The following is a 17,099-nucleotide window of genomic DNA, read 5'->3' as shown; positions in this document are numbered from 1 at the left end:
GATGCTTCCACATCTGAATGCCAGCGAGACTTCACAGACTTGAAACAAGTTTTTTTTTTTAAACAGTGAAAGCTGTTATGCAATCACAACAAGGGTTGTTACGTTGTAGTGTTCGCCACCATCGGTGTCTGTAACCACTATCGTGCAAAATAAAAAAACTAAGTAAATAAAAAACCGAGGACAGACTTGCATTCGAACCCATGTACCCTGTGTGCCAGCCCAGTATTCTACCATTGAGCTACGCCAGTGCTTGAAATTCCAATGCAAACTGACCCTAGGCAGACTGTGTCGGGAAGGCAACCGCGTTAATGTGTGTAATAAAGCATTTTAGAAGAGCAAAGGAAAGAAACAACCAGGCATCACACAATACGAATTGCCTAACGAGGGGGTCGCCCAATGCTCCAACCCATTACAATAGCACTAGCATACCTGCTAAGTTAGGAGAAATGGAACCCGGGAGAGCTACTCAACAGGGGGGGGGGGGGGGTATTGCGATTGCAATTATATGAACACTGTCAGCGGAGCAAATATGCGCGCCAGCGCTAGGGACGAGCACAGCTGAAGCAGAGATGAAACGACCCAGCCTTCACCGTCGTGCGAAGGGCATATGCGATCTGCGTGCGATGCCTGTCGCCGCTTTTTTACGAGTTATTTCGTCAAGCAAGAGACCATAGTACAGTCCTGCGAACCACGCGCCTTCAACCAGCTCGGCCTTCTTCGCTCGTAGCCCGGACGTATAAGAAAAGAAAACAGGCACTCTTTTCAGCAACCCTTCCCGATGAGTAAAAAAAAAAAAAAACTTGAAAAAATGTTGGAGGAAAAAGGTAAGGATATGGGAAAGGAGCGCTCGATAAGGGGAATGGGGATATAAGAGACATCGAGAGGAGAAAACGATGAAATTAAAAAACGAGAAAATGTATAAAAGTTCTGACTTCCAAAAAGGAGAAGCGTTGGTTAATCGTGGCAAGCAGCTAAAAAAAGCCCTGCCATTACGTTCGATGAACCCTTGCGGAAGCATGGTTCAGCTTAGCTCCTTAAGGGAGCGGGGAAAGGGGACACGTAAAGGAAAGGTACGAAAAGTCTGTAGTGAGTTGTGGGCATTGGCACGCACAGTTCCCCTTCTGGGTACAGGTGGGGGTGTCCCCCCCTCCCTGTCCGCCAGAGTCACGTCGCCACGCCCCTCCCTATTATGTCAATGTAAAGGGATGACTATGCGCTCCCCCCCACCCCAAAGGTTACTGTTCAAATGCCTAAGAGCATGGGTGGGTCAATATGATGGAACAGCCACAAAGAAGGCCATGCATTTCTCCATGGGTATGTCCATTTGTTAACATGCACTGGTCCATCACATCTGAGGCATTGTAAATGCCAACTACATCCTAGTCTGCATTCTTGGAAAACGCCAGTGTGAAATGAGGACGAGGTAGGATCTTTTTTGTACGTCACAATATCCTCTGGCATGTAATATAAAACGTAAACATTCAGCAGTTGTCCGTCTGGCACGAAAACTGGTGCGGTGACAGGATGAGGCATTTGACGGCTGCGTGAATGGCCGACTGCCCACTGCCTACATCGGGGAACAAAAAATTTCCACAAAAAAATGCAGCAGCACAGGAACGACCTCGGTCAGTTGAACAGCGAACGGAGTGCAGGGGCGCAGTACTGCGAGCAGTCTGACCACCATCACTTCCTGGAATGCTGGCACATTCGACAGCCAGCAAAAGCATAAACCGTACTACGCAATCACTGCCCTCCCTCTACTACAACGGAGTTTCTTCTTTTTTTTTTTTGTTCTATGCGTAACATTCAAAAACTGCATAGCCACGCGTGATTTCTCTGCTCCTACTTAGCAGGTTGCATGTTCTGGCGCTATTTTCGCATCTTGAAAACGTACAATGAACCGAGTTGAACTTGCCACCATCGTTAAAATAAAGAAAAAATTCTTTTCACTACGAGGCCAGACAACTTTGCTCAAGGGGCCAGACAAAGCACTGAACGTGCGGGGCAAAACTTGATTTCCGGGAGATTTTCCTATGACCCGTACAACTGGGAGAATCGGTCAAAATCCGGAAGTCTCTCAGGTGATTCGGGGGACTTGGCAGGTATGCACTAGGCGAACTTCTTCGTTATCAGCCACAGCATAAAAAAATTGCACGAAATTCCAGTGTAGCAGGTACCACAGTTCTCCAAAGAATGACGAAGAATGTCAAAGGGAATGCCTCCCTACTACAAAAAAATATTATGGCATAATGGGTACCCAGTGGTGATCCAGCCACTTTAACTTTTGGAGCAATTTTTGGAGCAGAGAAAATGCTCTTTTGGAGCAGCTTTGTATCGGCACTCGATTTTGGAGCAGCAATTGTAGCAGCAACTTATTTTACAAAAATACATCTCTCATTATTGCTGAAACTAAAGCTGTGATAGCAACCACAGTTCTATAAAACCGTATTTGTCTCAATTCTCAATTATTAATTAGAGTGTCACGTGCATGCCGATTTTAAAAGCCACCAAGAAATGGACCAGTCCATCAGATTTAATGCACTACTGAAAATGAAGGTAGTGCAGGTGTAGCATTAGTTGATTAAAGTACACTAAAAGCTACGACAAAAATTCCCAGAAACCGAACTGTAAGGAGAGTTTTGAACTTTCATTTATTTACAGAAGAAAGATGTGCATGTTGCAGCATTTACGTCCTCTTGCTCACCTTCTTGCTTAGTTCTTCCAGCTGTGAGAGGGTTTGGCTCAAAGCGGAGTTGCCTTCAGCTAATAAAGTTTGCCCAGCTTCAACTTGTTCCAGGCTCTTAGAACGCAGACCAGAAGAAATTATGTCTTCTGCTCGTTTCAGCAATGCCCTACTTGAGGTGACCTTTTCTTCCAAGTTCTTACGAAGTCGCTTTTCGTCGACATCAGCACCAGTGTCTTGGTCTCCAAGCCTTTTCCTGCTTTCTGACTGCTGTGCACTTGCAGTTCTCTCTGTGTATCGGGCTCTAGATCTCCTTACACTTTGCAGAAGCTCTGTAGACAAGGGAACTTTAGTGGCATCTCCATCATACCTGCGGAGATATGTCTTTGTCTGGCGCAACCCGTTAATGCTTGCAATGCATAATGAGTAGCGGTTCTCATAAAAGCGCTTATTTTCGCTAAATCCTCGTTCGCAGTCTGCGTTGCCATGTGGCAGGCACAGCAGACACTTGACAAGCCTCGACAATAATGGATACTTTGGTTGACCTCCAGGAGACTTCAGTTCAAATATTTTGCCCAAACGAACATCAATTCTTTCACCTCCAAGTGCCAGGAGGTCACTGTTGGAGTCACACTTTAACATATGCCACTCATCGATGGCTGAGGAAACTTCTTCATGTTTGATTACCTGTGGAAGCTGAGACACAAGGTACTTCAGTGCTCGCACTTCCGATTCAACATTTGTTGACTGCCAATTGAGGAGGCTAGCAGATTGAAGAACTCTATTATCGAGTGGAAGCTTCTGAAGAAGATCCTTGGCACAGGCCAAGTAAAAAGCACGTGCTCCAAGATAAAACCGCTTCTTCTCACTAGAGTCCCACTCAAGCATTGATTTTTCAGTATCTGTACCAACTTCTGGCCTCAATTTCCAAAGGGATGCATCCATCACATCTAGCCTTTTCAGTTGTTCAGCGCTCTTGTCTGCAAAGGCTTCATGACGAAGAAACCGACTGAGGACTCGTTGGACTAGAACAATAAGTTCAACGTGAAGTATGTGCAAGAGCGGCTCTTGCTTTTGGAAGAGCAGCTGAAATCCACTGAAAAGCTGCGCACAGTTCTTAAGGAACAACACTTTGGCCAAAAGTTGTTTCTCAGAAAATGCCGACACAAGCTTGTTGTGTAGGCTTTGGGTGTCAGGTCGTTGACGAGATGAATTGCCCTTAAAAAAAATAGGTGCGAAGCGCTTCAAACTGTTCCTCAACTCGGCAAAGTGAGTCTTGTAGCGTCAGCCAGCGATTAGAAACGTGGCGCAGAAATACATGACAAGAGATTCCCAAAGTATCCTGGCATTCTCTGAGTGCTTCAGCGCGGACAGCACCTTTGAAGTAGTAGTAAATATTTCTCACTACTTCTTCTACATCCAAGCCAAATGCATCCAGGCCTCTGCCAAATGCATTATGAACTTTATGAAGATTGCAGTTGCCAATATCAATCAAACTTGGTGCCACATGCTTCTGAAGCTTGTTTCTTACGCTCTTCATAACATTAGGGCCATCACTGAAAAAGCAAACAAGTCCTTGCTTTGGAAGATCTGCTATTGCTTCTTCTATGCAGCCAACAATTATTTCAGCGGTTGCACGCCCAAGATCAAATGACTGGACATGTTCAACAACAACTTCCTGTTGGCTGCTGGAAAAATAGCGTACCAGCACATCTAGTTGCTGCACCCTTAGCTCTGGCTTTGGCGTCTCATCAATCATAATGGAAAAATAGACATTTGGCTGGCACAGCTCAGTCACCACTTGTCCTTTAAAGTAGGGACCCAGTCCATCTGATACAATGCGGGCCAACTTTATTCTGCCACAACTAAACTTTTTGGCAATGTCACTGTCGGGGAACATGCAGTGATAAATCGAAGTTGCCGTGTCTCCCCATGAAAAAGGAATTCCCTTGGCCACAACAGACAAAGCAAAAGTAGTTTCTGCCTTGCTGACTTGGTGCTCAAGTGATGTATTAGCAGACACGTTGGAGAAGTCCAGTGTGCCTTGCACCAATTTGGGTGGAAGAAGATTCCCGTCCTTGTCTCTGTGTCTAGCAGCTGCATCAATATGTTTCTTCATCCCAGCACGACGCCTCACTGCTGCCGCTCCATGCTGTGCGCAAGAAATGGTGCAGTTGCAAAGAATACAAAATGCATCTGTATTTCGGGTTCCACTCTTGCACCACCGACTGATCGGATCATTATTGGAGTCCACCTCGTTGAGTACAGAGGCGTTGAACTTGGTGTTGCGATCTGAAAACATGAGCGAAACGAACTTTATGACAGTAAACTTTCCCAAGTTTTTTTTCAGAGCGTGAATATTGGTAAAAGCAACAGGGTAGACAGAAAGAGCACTGACTTCTAACTTTATATCACAGAGTGGCAAGAATATATATGCCCAAAAAAGGATGATTAAAAACATGACAAAATACAAGCCTAGTCAATGCGTCAGTATAAAAATCTTGCAAATGTGACTACGCACCAACTAGCCCAAGGTTCCACTCTTGTAAATTTTCCCACGACAAAGGCACGCTAGTAAAAAGAGCACGTAACTACTAGATTTATTTTTAGGGTAGCCCGTAACATACTGCCAACCTTACTTCATTGGAAGATCTAAATACCAACTCTAAGGCGCCAACACCAAATATTTGCGCAAGCATTTTGGGTACAGCCTCGACAAATGGCGCGAATCGGGATGCCAGTTTGTCTGTCGACCATTCACACCTAAAACTCGCGACCAACTTACAGGAAGTTGCCATGCGGATGACGCGTGGGTCTGACGGCCGCAGACAAACGCATTGCCCCAGCTGGCAAGGCGGCATAAGGCGCTAATGTATGTTGGAGGTTTGCTTCCTTCCGGCGCGGCGCGCGATGACCAGAGCAGAAATCGACAGCAATGTTTTCCTTAAATTAAATATTTAAAAAAGCTGATTGGGAACGGCACGTCACGAATAGCGGATTCCCAACGATCGGCTGCCGCTAATGCGGTAACATTACGGTGCTTATTGACTTGCTTGTGTTGACATGGTCGACGCTCAATCACTCTTTTCCGACTATTCTACAAGCAGCTCGCACGGTGGGGCGCCCGATTCGTGACGCGCCGGCAGCACATACGGCCCATCTAGCGATCTGCTAACGTCAACAAAAGCGACCCGCCTGCAGAAATTCGTAGTGTATTCCGCGTCACTCGCTCGTTCGTTTCGCACTATTATATGTTCCGAACGGTAGCATGTAGGAGGTGTAACTGCTGCATGCCGTACGAGCGATTGCGCGTTTCAAATGCGGATATTCCGCCCCACGAAACAAGGCACGGCGCACCTTCCTAAGCCTACGTACAGCGCTCAGACACTCCGAACACAAAAACAATCAGTAGCGAGAAATCGCAAGAACTATAGGCAAGTTGCAACTTCTGTACTGATTCAATAGCAAAGTGCGGCCGGTAATAAATGCCAGCAGCGCTACGCGATCGCCTAAGCATTCACTAAAGTATTTCACGGGCGCTATTAAGAAATGCCACAAAATTTAAAAAGAAAGCGACTTACTTTTGTCCATTTCAACAGCGGGGGGATGACAAACATTCGCTGACTGGTTGTTCACAAGCACATGGCGCACATGCAACGACACGACGTGCTGTGCATGAGCGCGAAAACCTACAGAAAACACCCGAACGACACCGACGAATACCTAAGCTGCAAAGCACATGGTAAACAATTGCCAACCTAGAAAAGAATTCACTTGTTGCCAACTGAAAAATGAACATCCGCTAAAGTCGGGTTCTTTCGTGCAATTTGGCGCATTTGGCGCAAACAAAACAACACTTGCGCAGTAAGGCGCAGGAAGGTATAATTGTAGCAAATTGGCGCAAATGGCGCAGCTGGATCACTACTGGGTACCCTGCAAGTGTGCTTGTAGCAGTTACCCAAAGAATGTATAAAAAAGGCTCTAAAAAAGCCACTCTTCCAGCTTTTGCTGCGACAGTGATGTGCGTTCTGTGTAGGCCTGGCGTTTTTCATGCTTTTCCCCCCCCCCTCATATTGTGTCCATTTGGTCTCATTAAATTTCCTGAAACTTTATAATGAGCCTAAGGCTCCCTTATAACACATTGTAATTCACTGCTACAAGTAAAGATTTATGCAGGTCCAAGTTAGTATCGCGCTTAAGATCTGGAGTGTCACATCAAGCTGATGAGAGAACTCCCAAGGCAGCATCACCGTGAGTATTTTCTTGCTTACCAAAAGTCTCTCCCATGCAGGAAGGGCATTTTTAGTATTGCAAAGGCAAAAGTTACTAATGAGAGAAAACATTTTTTTCCTCTCACTTTTTGTTTGTTGTCCCTTCAAAAAAAACTTCCAAGGTCTTCATACTCCCCCCCCCCCCCCCCCCCCACACACACATGCTCAGCCTTCCTTTAGCCAAGCACTCTAGACATTCTCCTAAACCAAAGCAAAAAAGCAGCAAAAGTCCAAGAAAGTAGAGCTTCCAGTCACTGGCAATGGCTATATGCGTCAGTGAGTGCACTGCCACATGTAGGAATTTTTCTACGAACCAGCAAACAATTCACTTATCTTGAACTTCATTACAGCGCACCATTAGCCATTGACAGAAGGAAGGAAAATGAACATGGCACCGACTTAACAGCGATATTTTTTTGGGGAAAAAAAATCTGCCTAGAGTCAGTGCCATGTTCGTTTTTTTTTTTTAATCCATGTGAAACATTGTGCTATAACAAGATGAATCCTAGCCAAGTGACCTAACTTGCTGCAGTACGCATGTCGACTACAGCCCCCGTGCCAGCAATGGCATTATATAATATTAAGTGATAAAAAGACCCCTTGCAATGCAGACATCTTCAATCATTTCTCTTTAAAAGTCTGCAGGAAATAATGTTAGGGGAAGCTCTAGTTCTCACATAAACTCAAACCACTAACAGTTACCTTGCTACAAAATTTCACACTATGTTATAACACAAATTTAGAAAGCCAAATAAGTGAAACCTTAAGATATGTGTGGAATATTACAAGTAATGGTGTAACAACCAACCTTTTGACAGATATGCCTTGCTATGAAACTAAGCCATATTGGAAGTTTTGGCACATATTCATTTATTTCAAGTACTCAGATATTAAAGTAAATGAAGAATAAGCACGGAAAGCTTCCTTGTAAAGCTTTTGTTATTAAAGTAGTTATGCTCCTTAAAGTTATGCTCATCAGTGAATAAAATTTTTTTTTTCTGACACTCAAGATTCTCAAGTTTATTTCACTACGAGCACTATATAATCATGAGCAAGAAAATTAAAAAACATAGCGGACAATGTTTTTGCTTGTTCATTGAAAACCTTTATCAATACTGAAAATTAGAGCATCACAGCAGCCAAATGTGACCTAACACACTGCTATTTGAAAGAATGCCTTTTGCTTATTTCATGTATGGATCATTAATGAAGAAAATCTCCAGAATGGCTCAAGTCCTGGCTTCATTTTGCTCCATGGTTATGTTTTAACACACGGTGACCGCATAACATGCCTCATGAAAAAAAAAAAAAAAAAAAATGCTCGAGACCAGTAACGTGTGTGCAGCTTACGTGAATATGCCAATATAGGCTAGTAAAGAATGTGAATACCATTTAACAAACTTACAAGTATTACATGCCCTGTGAAAGCATGGACCACTACCAAAACGTCGGAGGGCTACGTTTTTGAGATCCCCGCTTTACCACCAGATAAGCAAAGTGCTGCTGGCACTTCAACTCTTCGGTAGGTGCTGTTAGCCCCTTGACTTACACCACCTTGCATATTGTTGTTTGCGTGCATCAGATTGTACGCCAAGCAAAAGCAGCAGCAAATTTATAATCACTACAAAAGAAGTCTTATCTGCGTATTTTAGGCTATAAAAGTTTACAATCGAAAAAGTATCCTGCAATTCAATACTCATTTAAGATACCATAAATCACGTGCACCAGTAGATGGTCACGTGATCAGCCTCTTGCTTTGTTTTTTTCTGCATGGGTTGCCAAAAGTCATCTTTAGTGACTTATAAGTAAAAAACTATAACTATGAGCACATGCTTAATGATAACAGAAAGGCTGCTTTTAACCAATACGATACATAATCTTTTAGTTAGTGGGGTTATCTCAATTCTGTGTAGGTTGAAATTTCCAGAGCCCTCGACTACGGCATCTCTCATGACCATACCGCGCTTTCGGGACGTTAAACCCTACATATCATCATCAATTCTGTGTTATAAGCAGTTGGCAGTACTTTCCACATAACCTCCAACAATACTCACGTCATCATCGTCACTTGATGAGCTTTCAGCAGTTGATTTGGAGCTCGCAGCTCCATTCTGCTGAGCACTTTCCTTGGGCTTCTCTGGTTCTTTATCTTCAGAGATCAGATCCATAACCAAGCCATCAATTTCTTTCTTCCTAAAAAAGCACAAATATTTTATGGCACAACAGGCAACAAATGAAGCAGCGACTATAAAGACTGAAAATATATTCAATGCACCAACTTTTATAAAATTTTTCACTACTACATTTCAGTGCTAGTACACGTCAGGACACCAATAAAATGACAAAAACTGAGTTATCGTTCTATTAATTCTTGCGTCTCTGTTCCGATTGTGGCACAGAAGCCAGATGTCCATACAAGAAATCCTCATTTCATTCACCTTACTCTTTCACTAGTAGAATGACAAAATGTATTCCATCCAATGAAATGTGTTGAAAGAATGTCGAAGCATGACGAAGCCCATATGTGGCAGTTTTTACTCCTGGAGAGTATCCTGCAAGTGTTCACCAAGGTGGCTGTCTATTTCAGTGCGTGGTATCATGATGACCGGGCAGACCCCCGATTGGAGAGAGCTGACTCGGGTAATGATTGACGCCTCTACAATCGCTCACAAGCTATCCAATCAACAAGTGCCAAACTAGACAGCTCCCTTCGATAAACCCTAGCAGAATAAATCCCCTGATTGTTTTAGAATCAGGACCAACTAAAAAAGCTACTGTCGAAGTTCGAAATGCACAAGACATTGCATACCAAGACTAGAACTTGCATAGTGCCTCCATCAGAATGGAAATCCATCCCTACAATCATTGAGGTGAAGATGATACAGCTGACATGTGAGCATATTTTATGCTTTGACAGAGGTAAAAAGTGAGTTTCTTGTAATTTTTTTTTCTATTCACTAGTGGTGTGAACAGCTCACGTTTTCTAGTATTTTCCAAAGCACACAACCATTGGTGGGTGAGAGCAATGGAATGGACACCAAGGGATGGGAATGAAAGAGGACAGCACAAGCTCACACAAAATCAATTTGAGATCACCGAGAGAGGCTTTAATCTGGCAGAGGACATAGAATAGGCTGAGGATAACAATTATGATGGCATTAAGCATCGAGCTGATATTGCCAAATAAGCTGGCGGTAAAACAGAAAAATGCACATACTCTAACAGGTCGTGCATTCCCTTTACTGCAATCACTTCCCTTGCCATTGTATCTCTGCATTACAACATGAGCATATTAGTGAAGAGGACCCATGTTCTGCTTTAAAGGAGGCAAACAAAAGGCTTCCTTGGACATATGCAACAATCAAGAAAAGAGGGGCAATGGCTTTTCTCTTGTAAAAGAAGAAATATTGGTCACGTCTTTAGAAAGACTCGTAATAGCATCTTAGAGATGCACTGAAATTGAAATGAACATCCAAAGAGATGGAGAAACTTCCACTGCTAATTCAACGATTTTGGCAAACATTTGGAAAGTTAAGTGCTGAGTGTAGCAAATCACATGTCAAGATGTTACACTCAACATGCAGTGAATAGGATCGAGCCTGCAACAAGAGAAAAACAGTTTTGTGTGCCTAGTACACAAATGAAGAAATGGATAATTAAAAACAGAAAAAAGTTTTATGCACGTCATTAACTGAGTATGGCAAAATTAATTTTAATATAAACCTTAAATATACTTTTTCCCATAAAATTTAGTGCTCAAATTTTAAAATAATGTCCGAGACCATGCTACACACCATTTAAGAACACTCCACAGTCCAACCGTACACAGTACGTTGTAGGGCTGAAAGTGATAGCAAATAGATACCTTCAAGTAACGGTAACATTGAAGTATGAACCCTAGAATAAGTCACTTGACAGTCTATCAGTGCACTGTTAATTTGAATTCACCTAGTATTTCTGATTGATTGATATGTGGGGTTTAACGTGCCAAAACCACCATATAATTATGAGAGACGCCGTAGCGGAGGGCCCCGGAAATTTCGACCACCTGGGGTTCTTTAACTTGCACCTAAATCTGAGCACACGGGCCTAGAGCATTGCCGCCTCCATCGTAAACGCAGCCGCCGCAGCCGGGATCCGATCACGCAACCTGCGGGTCAGCAGCAGAGTACCTTAGCCACTAGACCACCGCGGCGAAGCCCCTAGTATTTATCATTCAATCAATTATAACTGCTGGCTTTGGTTCTTAGAGAAGGCTGTGTTAAACTGCCAGCAAGTCTCTTACTTGAAGAAATGGTGCTAGTCGCACTATTCCTTCACTTCCACACAAATGTCGCCACTGCGTGACTGTGTGATACGAATTGCTACAAATGCATCTAATAAAGACAATTCCACAAAAATATATATTAGAGCCTCACAGACAAATAATGGCACGCTCTGAAATGTACATATGCCATGTAATTCTGGTAACATGAGGATACACAGTTCACACAGTGATGATGGCCAAAGGCAAGGGCACAAAGACATGTTTCCAAAAACAGAATACAAATTAAGTGCTACTTGGCTACTAGCAAAAACTGACAAGCCATAGTATTAAAGTTTTACAAATAAAAAGAGCACACATTACTTGATGCTCCACTGGAAAAAGACAGGCACTAAAGAAAAGCTACAGCACAGGAGTTCACTTGGCAAACATTCAAGACCAAAGTTGGCTCATGACACAGGCAGTGTGGAGCTCGAATGTAGAAAATAACATTTGTTGCAAAACCTGTCCTCATGCTATGCACCCCGGCTGGGTAGCTGCGTGTGTTCAACAAAAGCTGAGAAGAAATAAAATGTTTTTTCTCACAAGAACAAATGCTAGAGGCATACTTACGTAATGCCATCTGTGCAAGAAACCATAGCTATTATTTTTCCCATTTGCGTCAAGGTTAATAAAGTGACTCCAATTCAAGATCTGCACTAACGGCAAATAGAATGTTTCAATTTCAATAGTGAAACCATAAAAAAGCTAATGCAAAACTAGCCATCTAGGCTTCGAAACGCAAATTTACAAATCCGAACCCAGACAAGATCCAGATTAGTTCAATAAATCAGGCACACATCGGACTTCCATTGACGGCGAGCTGTTCTTTTACACACATATATCGCACCATCTTAACAACTGCGCAACTTTAAAAGCAAACAAAAATATTCCTCTATCAAACGCTGCGCGCGGAAAACACAGTGGACCATCAAAACTAGAGTGACAAGACGCAAGGCTGAAGGGGTCCGACGCTAACCAGACGTCGCGCGGATAGGCCAACTGACACTAGAATACAAGAGCTGGCAAGGCATGCCGTATTTTCCTGGTGAAGCAAATGATCGAACAAGGCAGCCCAGCATAGCAGGCAAACAAATTAACATATGCTTCAAGTTTCAACGCGCGGCACTGCGATACACATGATCGTATGCACTTTCTTGGCAGCTGGCGCTTGCAAGAGGACGATAAAAATTTGTTTTGCTTTCATATAAGGCACCCGCACCGTAGCCTCGCATAACAGTTATTTCACAGCCTCCAGTCTGCCGAACTATGCACTACGACGTTTCCGCAAAGGAAACGCCAGAGTCAACACAAAGCGTGACTGACGCTCGGCGACGCATTGCCTATCGAAGTTGCCACAACAAATAGCTTACAATTAACGAGTACGTGGTGACAGGCAAGGCGTAGCGCAACTACATCAGCGTGGTGTGCGAAAAAAGAAGTTGGAACATTCCTCACTACTGCAAACAGCGCGTTCGAATTCAGTCGACGCGCGTACTCGTGCTCTGATCAAAGACGCTCGAAGTCACTTTCGAACAGGCGTTGCTGGCATTCGAAATTCTCGAAAACGCTGTGCGTAAAACGTCTGAATCGTAAAAATGCCATCCATATGCGCGAGAACTGTTCCGAACGCGCACGGCAGCCGGAGTGGACAGCGTCCGGCCTCTCGCTTCACGACGCCACAAAATCGATACAAGCAATCACAGACGCGACTATCGTTCGGGCGCAAGTAATTTAGTTTTGCGAAATTTTCATTCGCTATCCCACGAAGTAGCACGCCTCAAACGGCCGCTCAATTGTGAAACGCGTACACAGCCAAATGACAAGTTGCTCGTGAGATGAAGTCTCCAGCAACGCAGCGTCTCATGTAACCACAAGAACTGCATACTAAAGTTCCTTCAATGAGAACGCACGCCGTTACTCGCTGTAACTTCTACAACGGTATAAGAGAAAAAAAACTTTGAACCGGAAAAAAATCATTCTGTTGGACACAGCCTTAGGTCGGCAAAAGAAAGTGGAACTGCAGAAATTCGCGCTTTGGACTCGCTTGGACTGACGACTCGCCAAAATTTTCCTGCGCCGAACTCTCGGACACGCGAAAATTTTGTTCAACCGGGCTCACTCGGACTCAGACTCACGGCACGACCTGAGTCTGAGTTCGCCGACCTATGCACACAACGCACCTGAACGGGAAATCAGAAAAGAACGAGGACGCGTCTCTTACCACGGGGGACCGCTAAGCCTCGCGTCTTGGAACCACGCGATCATTAAATTGCATGCCTTCCCTTCCCAATGACAAAAAGGCAACACTTGGGAAAGCGCGAGTGCGATGTAATAAACGCAAGACTTACCTGTCAGTGAAGTCGATACCGTACTTCGCTTCTAACTGCAGGCGTATTTTCTTCGATGAAAGAACGTCGAGGTTGGCACCTACCAACATCTCTGAAAGCACATCAAACACTTCCCTGCATTACCACACCGTATCACGACAACCGCTTCCTATCTCATATCACACACAGTGAAATGAGGGCAAATATCAATTTCAAAGATGTTTCTTACCCGAGATAGCCTTTCTCAACTCACTGGCCGGCACCTCGGCCATCTCCACGTTCACTATGCACGTGCTTCTCTGATGATGCCGACGCTCGAACTATTGGCTGTCGCTGTTTACTCACAGAATTAACCGAGCCGCATAGACATACCGGGCGTATGCATGACTGTTTACTAACAAAAAATATAATCGTAGCAAAAAAATAAACGGACAATAAACTTGTACCTTGAAATACACTTTCTTTTTACTTTATTTGTACCCAGTTTCACGTTTTAAAAGAGTAAAATCTTGAGCCTTATTTATGGGAAAGTGTTTCGGTTCCGTTTCTGTCGGTGAACTTCATAAGAGTTGATTGTTAGGCGAGATCACAAAGGAAGTGGGCGAGATGGTGCTACTGACACCATCGTGAGAGTCACGAAGGAGGGCAAAGGTGAGAGTGCAACTAAAGACAAGACTAAACACGACACACAGAATGAGGCAATCGAGGACGCGACATTACATTCCAGCACCGTTGCAGACATAAGGCTTATGCAGACATAAGGTCCCTAGATGAAACAAACAGTGACTGCAGCGCCACGGCGAGTCATGGCGCGAACTAATACGAGTGGCCGCGACCTAGGTGCTTTTTTGGTGACCGCGCGCGGCCTAGGCACCCAAGTCGCGCGAACATCCCTAGGCGCTTTAGTCCCTAGTGGTGCGCCGACGTCGACTGTCAGCGCAGGTGTTCTGTGGCTTCTGAATTGCGGTATTATTTCTTGCGAATCTGGTGATGTGGCAGTGATTCTCGGCCGACCGATCCTTCAGACAGGGGAGATCGAGCGCCGTGGGTGTTTCGTGCAAATGGTAGCGTTGAATGACCAACATCCCGCGTCGATGTGATATGCTCAAGTGCTGGCTGTCTTGTGTGTGCTGTGTGGTGCTTTGACAAATTTAGTTCCCTGCACATTTGATTATACCTTAGTGTTGGCTGGTTCATGCGAGCCGTAGCGTTGAATTACACCCGCGTAAGCGTGATCATGTTTGTACAGACATACTTCCAAATGAGATTTAGGGTCTGACACACTGTACTGACAACACCACTGTCACACGGGTTCTTGTTTGCTATGTCGTACCCTTTTATATCGCAGTTAGATGACGGCTGCACCGTATTTGATCCAATTAGTTTTGGGCAATTAGTAGTGACTAATACGGGTGTCACTCGAATACTTTTGATCGAGATCGACAGGTCTGTCGCTGCTGCGCTGGATCGAGTTTAGCGCAGACGTCCTAGGTGATTGCAATCAAGAGGGCCCGTGTGACACCGGTATGATCGCACGTGCGAATGCTCAAACCCTTTCTGTGCGCTCTTGTGGTCTCTAGCTTCTTGGCTGCTGGTTGCGTCAGTAGACGAGCATGCAAGAAAAACAGTTTACTACATATACAAAGCTATTCTATCAAACTTATGCAGGAAAGGTGCATAATACAGGGTAGCTAGGTCTAATAATGGGACGTCCGCAAATGAGCACATGTACACAGAAGGACTGAAAGCTGGACCAGTTGGTGACAGTACTTTAACATATTTCGACACAGCGCACGACTATGCGGGCACAAGAGCGATTTGTCCCTTCTCTAGTGCCGTGTAGTCCTGCCCTGTGTTACAATACATAGTGTGCACGTGCGTCACGCCTCGCCGATTAGTGACTTCCGAAATGTGCCACCGACATGCCTGGGTACCTACTGACTCCGTGGCCTACCGCTGCCGTATTGTTTCCTCGTGCATGCGCCCGTTCAGTTTTGCCTAACAATGCAAGTTGGAGCAATTATCAGTTGCTGGTGAGGCAAGTTGATATAACAGTCCACGAAGAGCGAGCAGAGCGTCAGGGCGTTCTCTTTGCCGAAAGTTATTACCTAAAATTCAGAACGCACACTGCGATTTTCCGAAAAGCACCGGCATGTTTGGCTGGCGCAGATTAAAAAAAACGACTTGAAGAACCAATGATATTTGCGTCCTCAGGTGTAACTTCATTACGGGTAAGTGCTATATCCAAGCACGTACCTGCAAACAGAGATAGGTACTGTATATACAAATTTGTCCGCGACTGCTGCATGCACAATCAGCGTGTCAGGGAGGCGGTTAAAATTGTGAAGGCGATCGCTGGAATTCGGGTATTGCATTCAAACAAACGGTGAAAATGGATGTGAAACGCTATTCGTTCACTCGCGATTTGAAGTATAGCCGATTGGTTCGAGTTGGGGGGTCAGGTTTTTTAAAAATTGGTTAATTGATTCCCTAAAACGGTCTGCATCATTTTCAGGGATAATACTGTACATTAGCGCACAACAAGAAAAGTAATATACAAGGTAAAAAATTAGTCGTAACATACGCGAAAAAAAGTGACCGGCATCAGCGCGGCACGCACCTGCAAAGTCTCTACCTTGCATAATATATTCCTTGATTGTTTCCACAAATTCAATCAAAGACGCTCAACATCAGCAATGTTTAAAACACTCGGAGAGCCGTACTGCCACTTTGGTGGTGTGGGCCGCAGCAATATATTCAACTTGTTATTAATAATATATCTCCTGTAAACTTGCCTAGCTCATCACGATGACTCGTTTTCGATGGGAGCTGTGCGCTTCGCTCATCCACTTTTAAAATTGCGGCTCGAGAGACTTCGAGCTTTCACTTGTTCTTAGACCACGCAATTGGTAGTGAAAGTGAGCTAATGGGCCCTCGTAGATCGTGGCGGGCAGCCGGTGTAGGCGGTGGCTGGTATAAGTGTGACACGTTTCGATTTTCCGGTCTTGTATTAAGTTAACAATCGAGGCCTTCCTGATCCGATGAGCTCGTTAAAGCATGACATTGAAAAATGGCATCGCTTCTCTTCAAACATCGCGCACAGCAACATGACGAGCCCTCAACAAACGACGCTGCAGCATGCTAACTGCTGTAGGCACCCAGCGAAGTACCCGGGCATGGCGGGAGATGGGGACATCGGCGGAAGTTACATCACATGAACACTATGTATAGGTTCAAGCACATGTATGTGTTCGGTCTTGCTAAATCAAGAGTATCACATGGAAAATTGAAGGACTTTTCATTCTTTAGGAAGTACAATGTCATTTTGGGTCGTATTACTAGTTTTCCTGCCTGTCAAAAGGATGTGATGTTTACTTCACTATCAGATTAGCACATTTGTCCCCGCTTAGTAGTCAGTGCACCATACAACCTTTCGATCTTCGTTGGTGCGTGTGTGCAATATTAAATACCATGAAGTTACATTTCTCGGCTCCTCTATATTATAAATAACT

At 44.4% G+C, this 17,099-nt stretch overlaps 3 protein-coding genes across 3 annotated transcripts in view; all 3 read right to left on the bottom strand.

The window, feature by feature from the left end:
• Non2 (upstream activation factor subunit spp27 homolog Non2) overlaps nt 1-14,272 on the bottom strand; it is a 78,698-nt gene extending 64,426 nt beyond the window's left edge. Inside the window, exons 1-3 of the mRNA XM_037426954.2 lie at nt 13,817-14,272; nt 13,609-13,699; nt 9,009-9,147 (exon numbers count right to left, since the gene is read on the bottom strand). Coding sequence (XP_037282851.1) covers nt 9,009-9,147; nt 13,609-13,699; nt 13,817-13,859 — 273 coding nt within the window. The 5' untranslated portion in view covers nt 13,860-14,272. The remainder of the gene's footprint in view (nt 1-9,008; nt 9,148-13,608; nt 13,700-13,816) is intronic.
• On the bottom strand, nt 2,633-3,760 carry LOC142775589 (uncharacterized). Its single transcript, XM_075877058.1, has one exon. The coding sequence runs from the start codon at nt 3,626-3,628 to the stop codon at nt 2,687-2,689; it is 942 nt and encodes a 313-aa protein (XP_075733173.1). The 5' UTR covers nt 3,629-3,760; the 3' UTR covers nt 2,633-2,686.
• On the bottom strand, nt 3,903-6,599 carry LOC119163763 (uncharacterized). The gene is made up of 2 exons (XM_075877057.1): nt 6,265-6,599; nt 3,903-4,975 (listed from the first exon to the last, which is right to left on the bottom strand). Exons 1-2 carry the CDS (start codon nt 6,272-6,274, stop codon nt 3,903-3,905), a joined length of 1,083 nt encoding a protein of 360 aa, XP_075733172.1. The 5' UTR covers nt 6,275-6,599.
• Nucleotides 14,273-17,099: the final 2,827 nt, after the last annotated feature.

The sequence above is a fragment of the Rhipicephalus microplus genome, chromosome X, assembly GCF_043290135.1.
Source record: "Rhipicephalus microplus isolate Deutch F79 chromosome X, USDA_Rmic, whole genome shotgun sequence".
Classification (NCBI taxonomy): Eukaryota; Metazoa; Arthropoda; class Arachnida; order Ixodida; family Ixodidae; genus Rhipicephalus; species Rhipicephalus microplus.
This window is presented reverse-complemented; position numbering and strand designations above follow the sequence as displayed.

Excerpts from the sequence above, each read along its gene's own strand:
- LOC142775589 (XM_075877058.1), bottom strand. The coding sequence starts at position 3,628 with ATGGATGCATCCCTTTGGAAATTGAGGCCAGAAGTTGGTACAGATACT.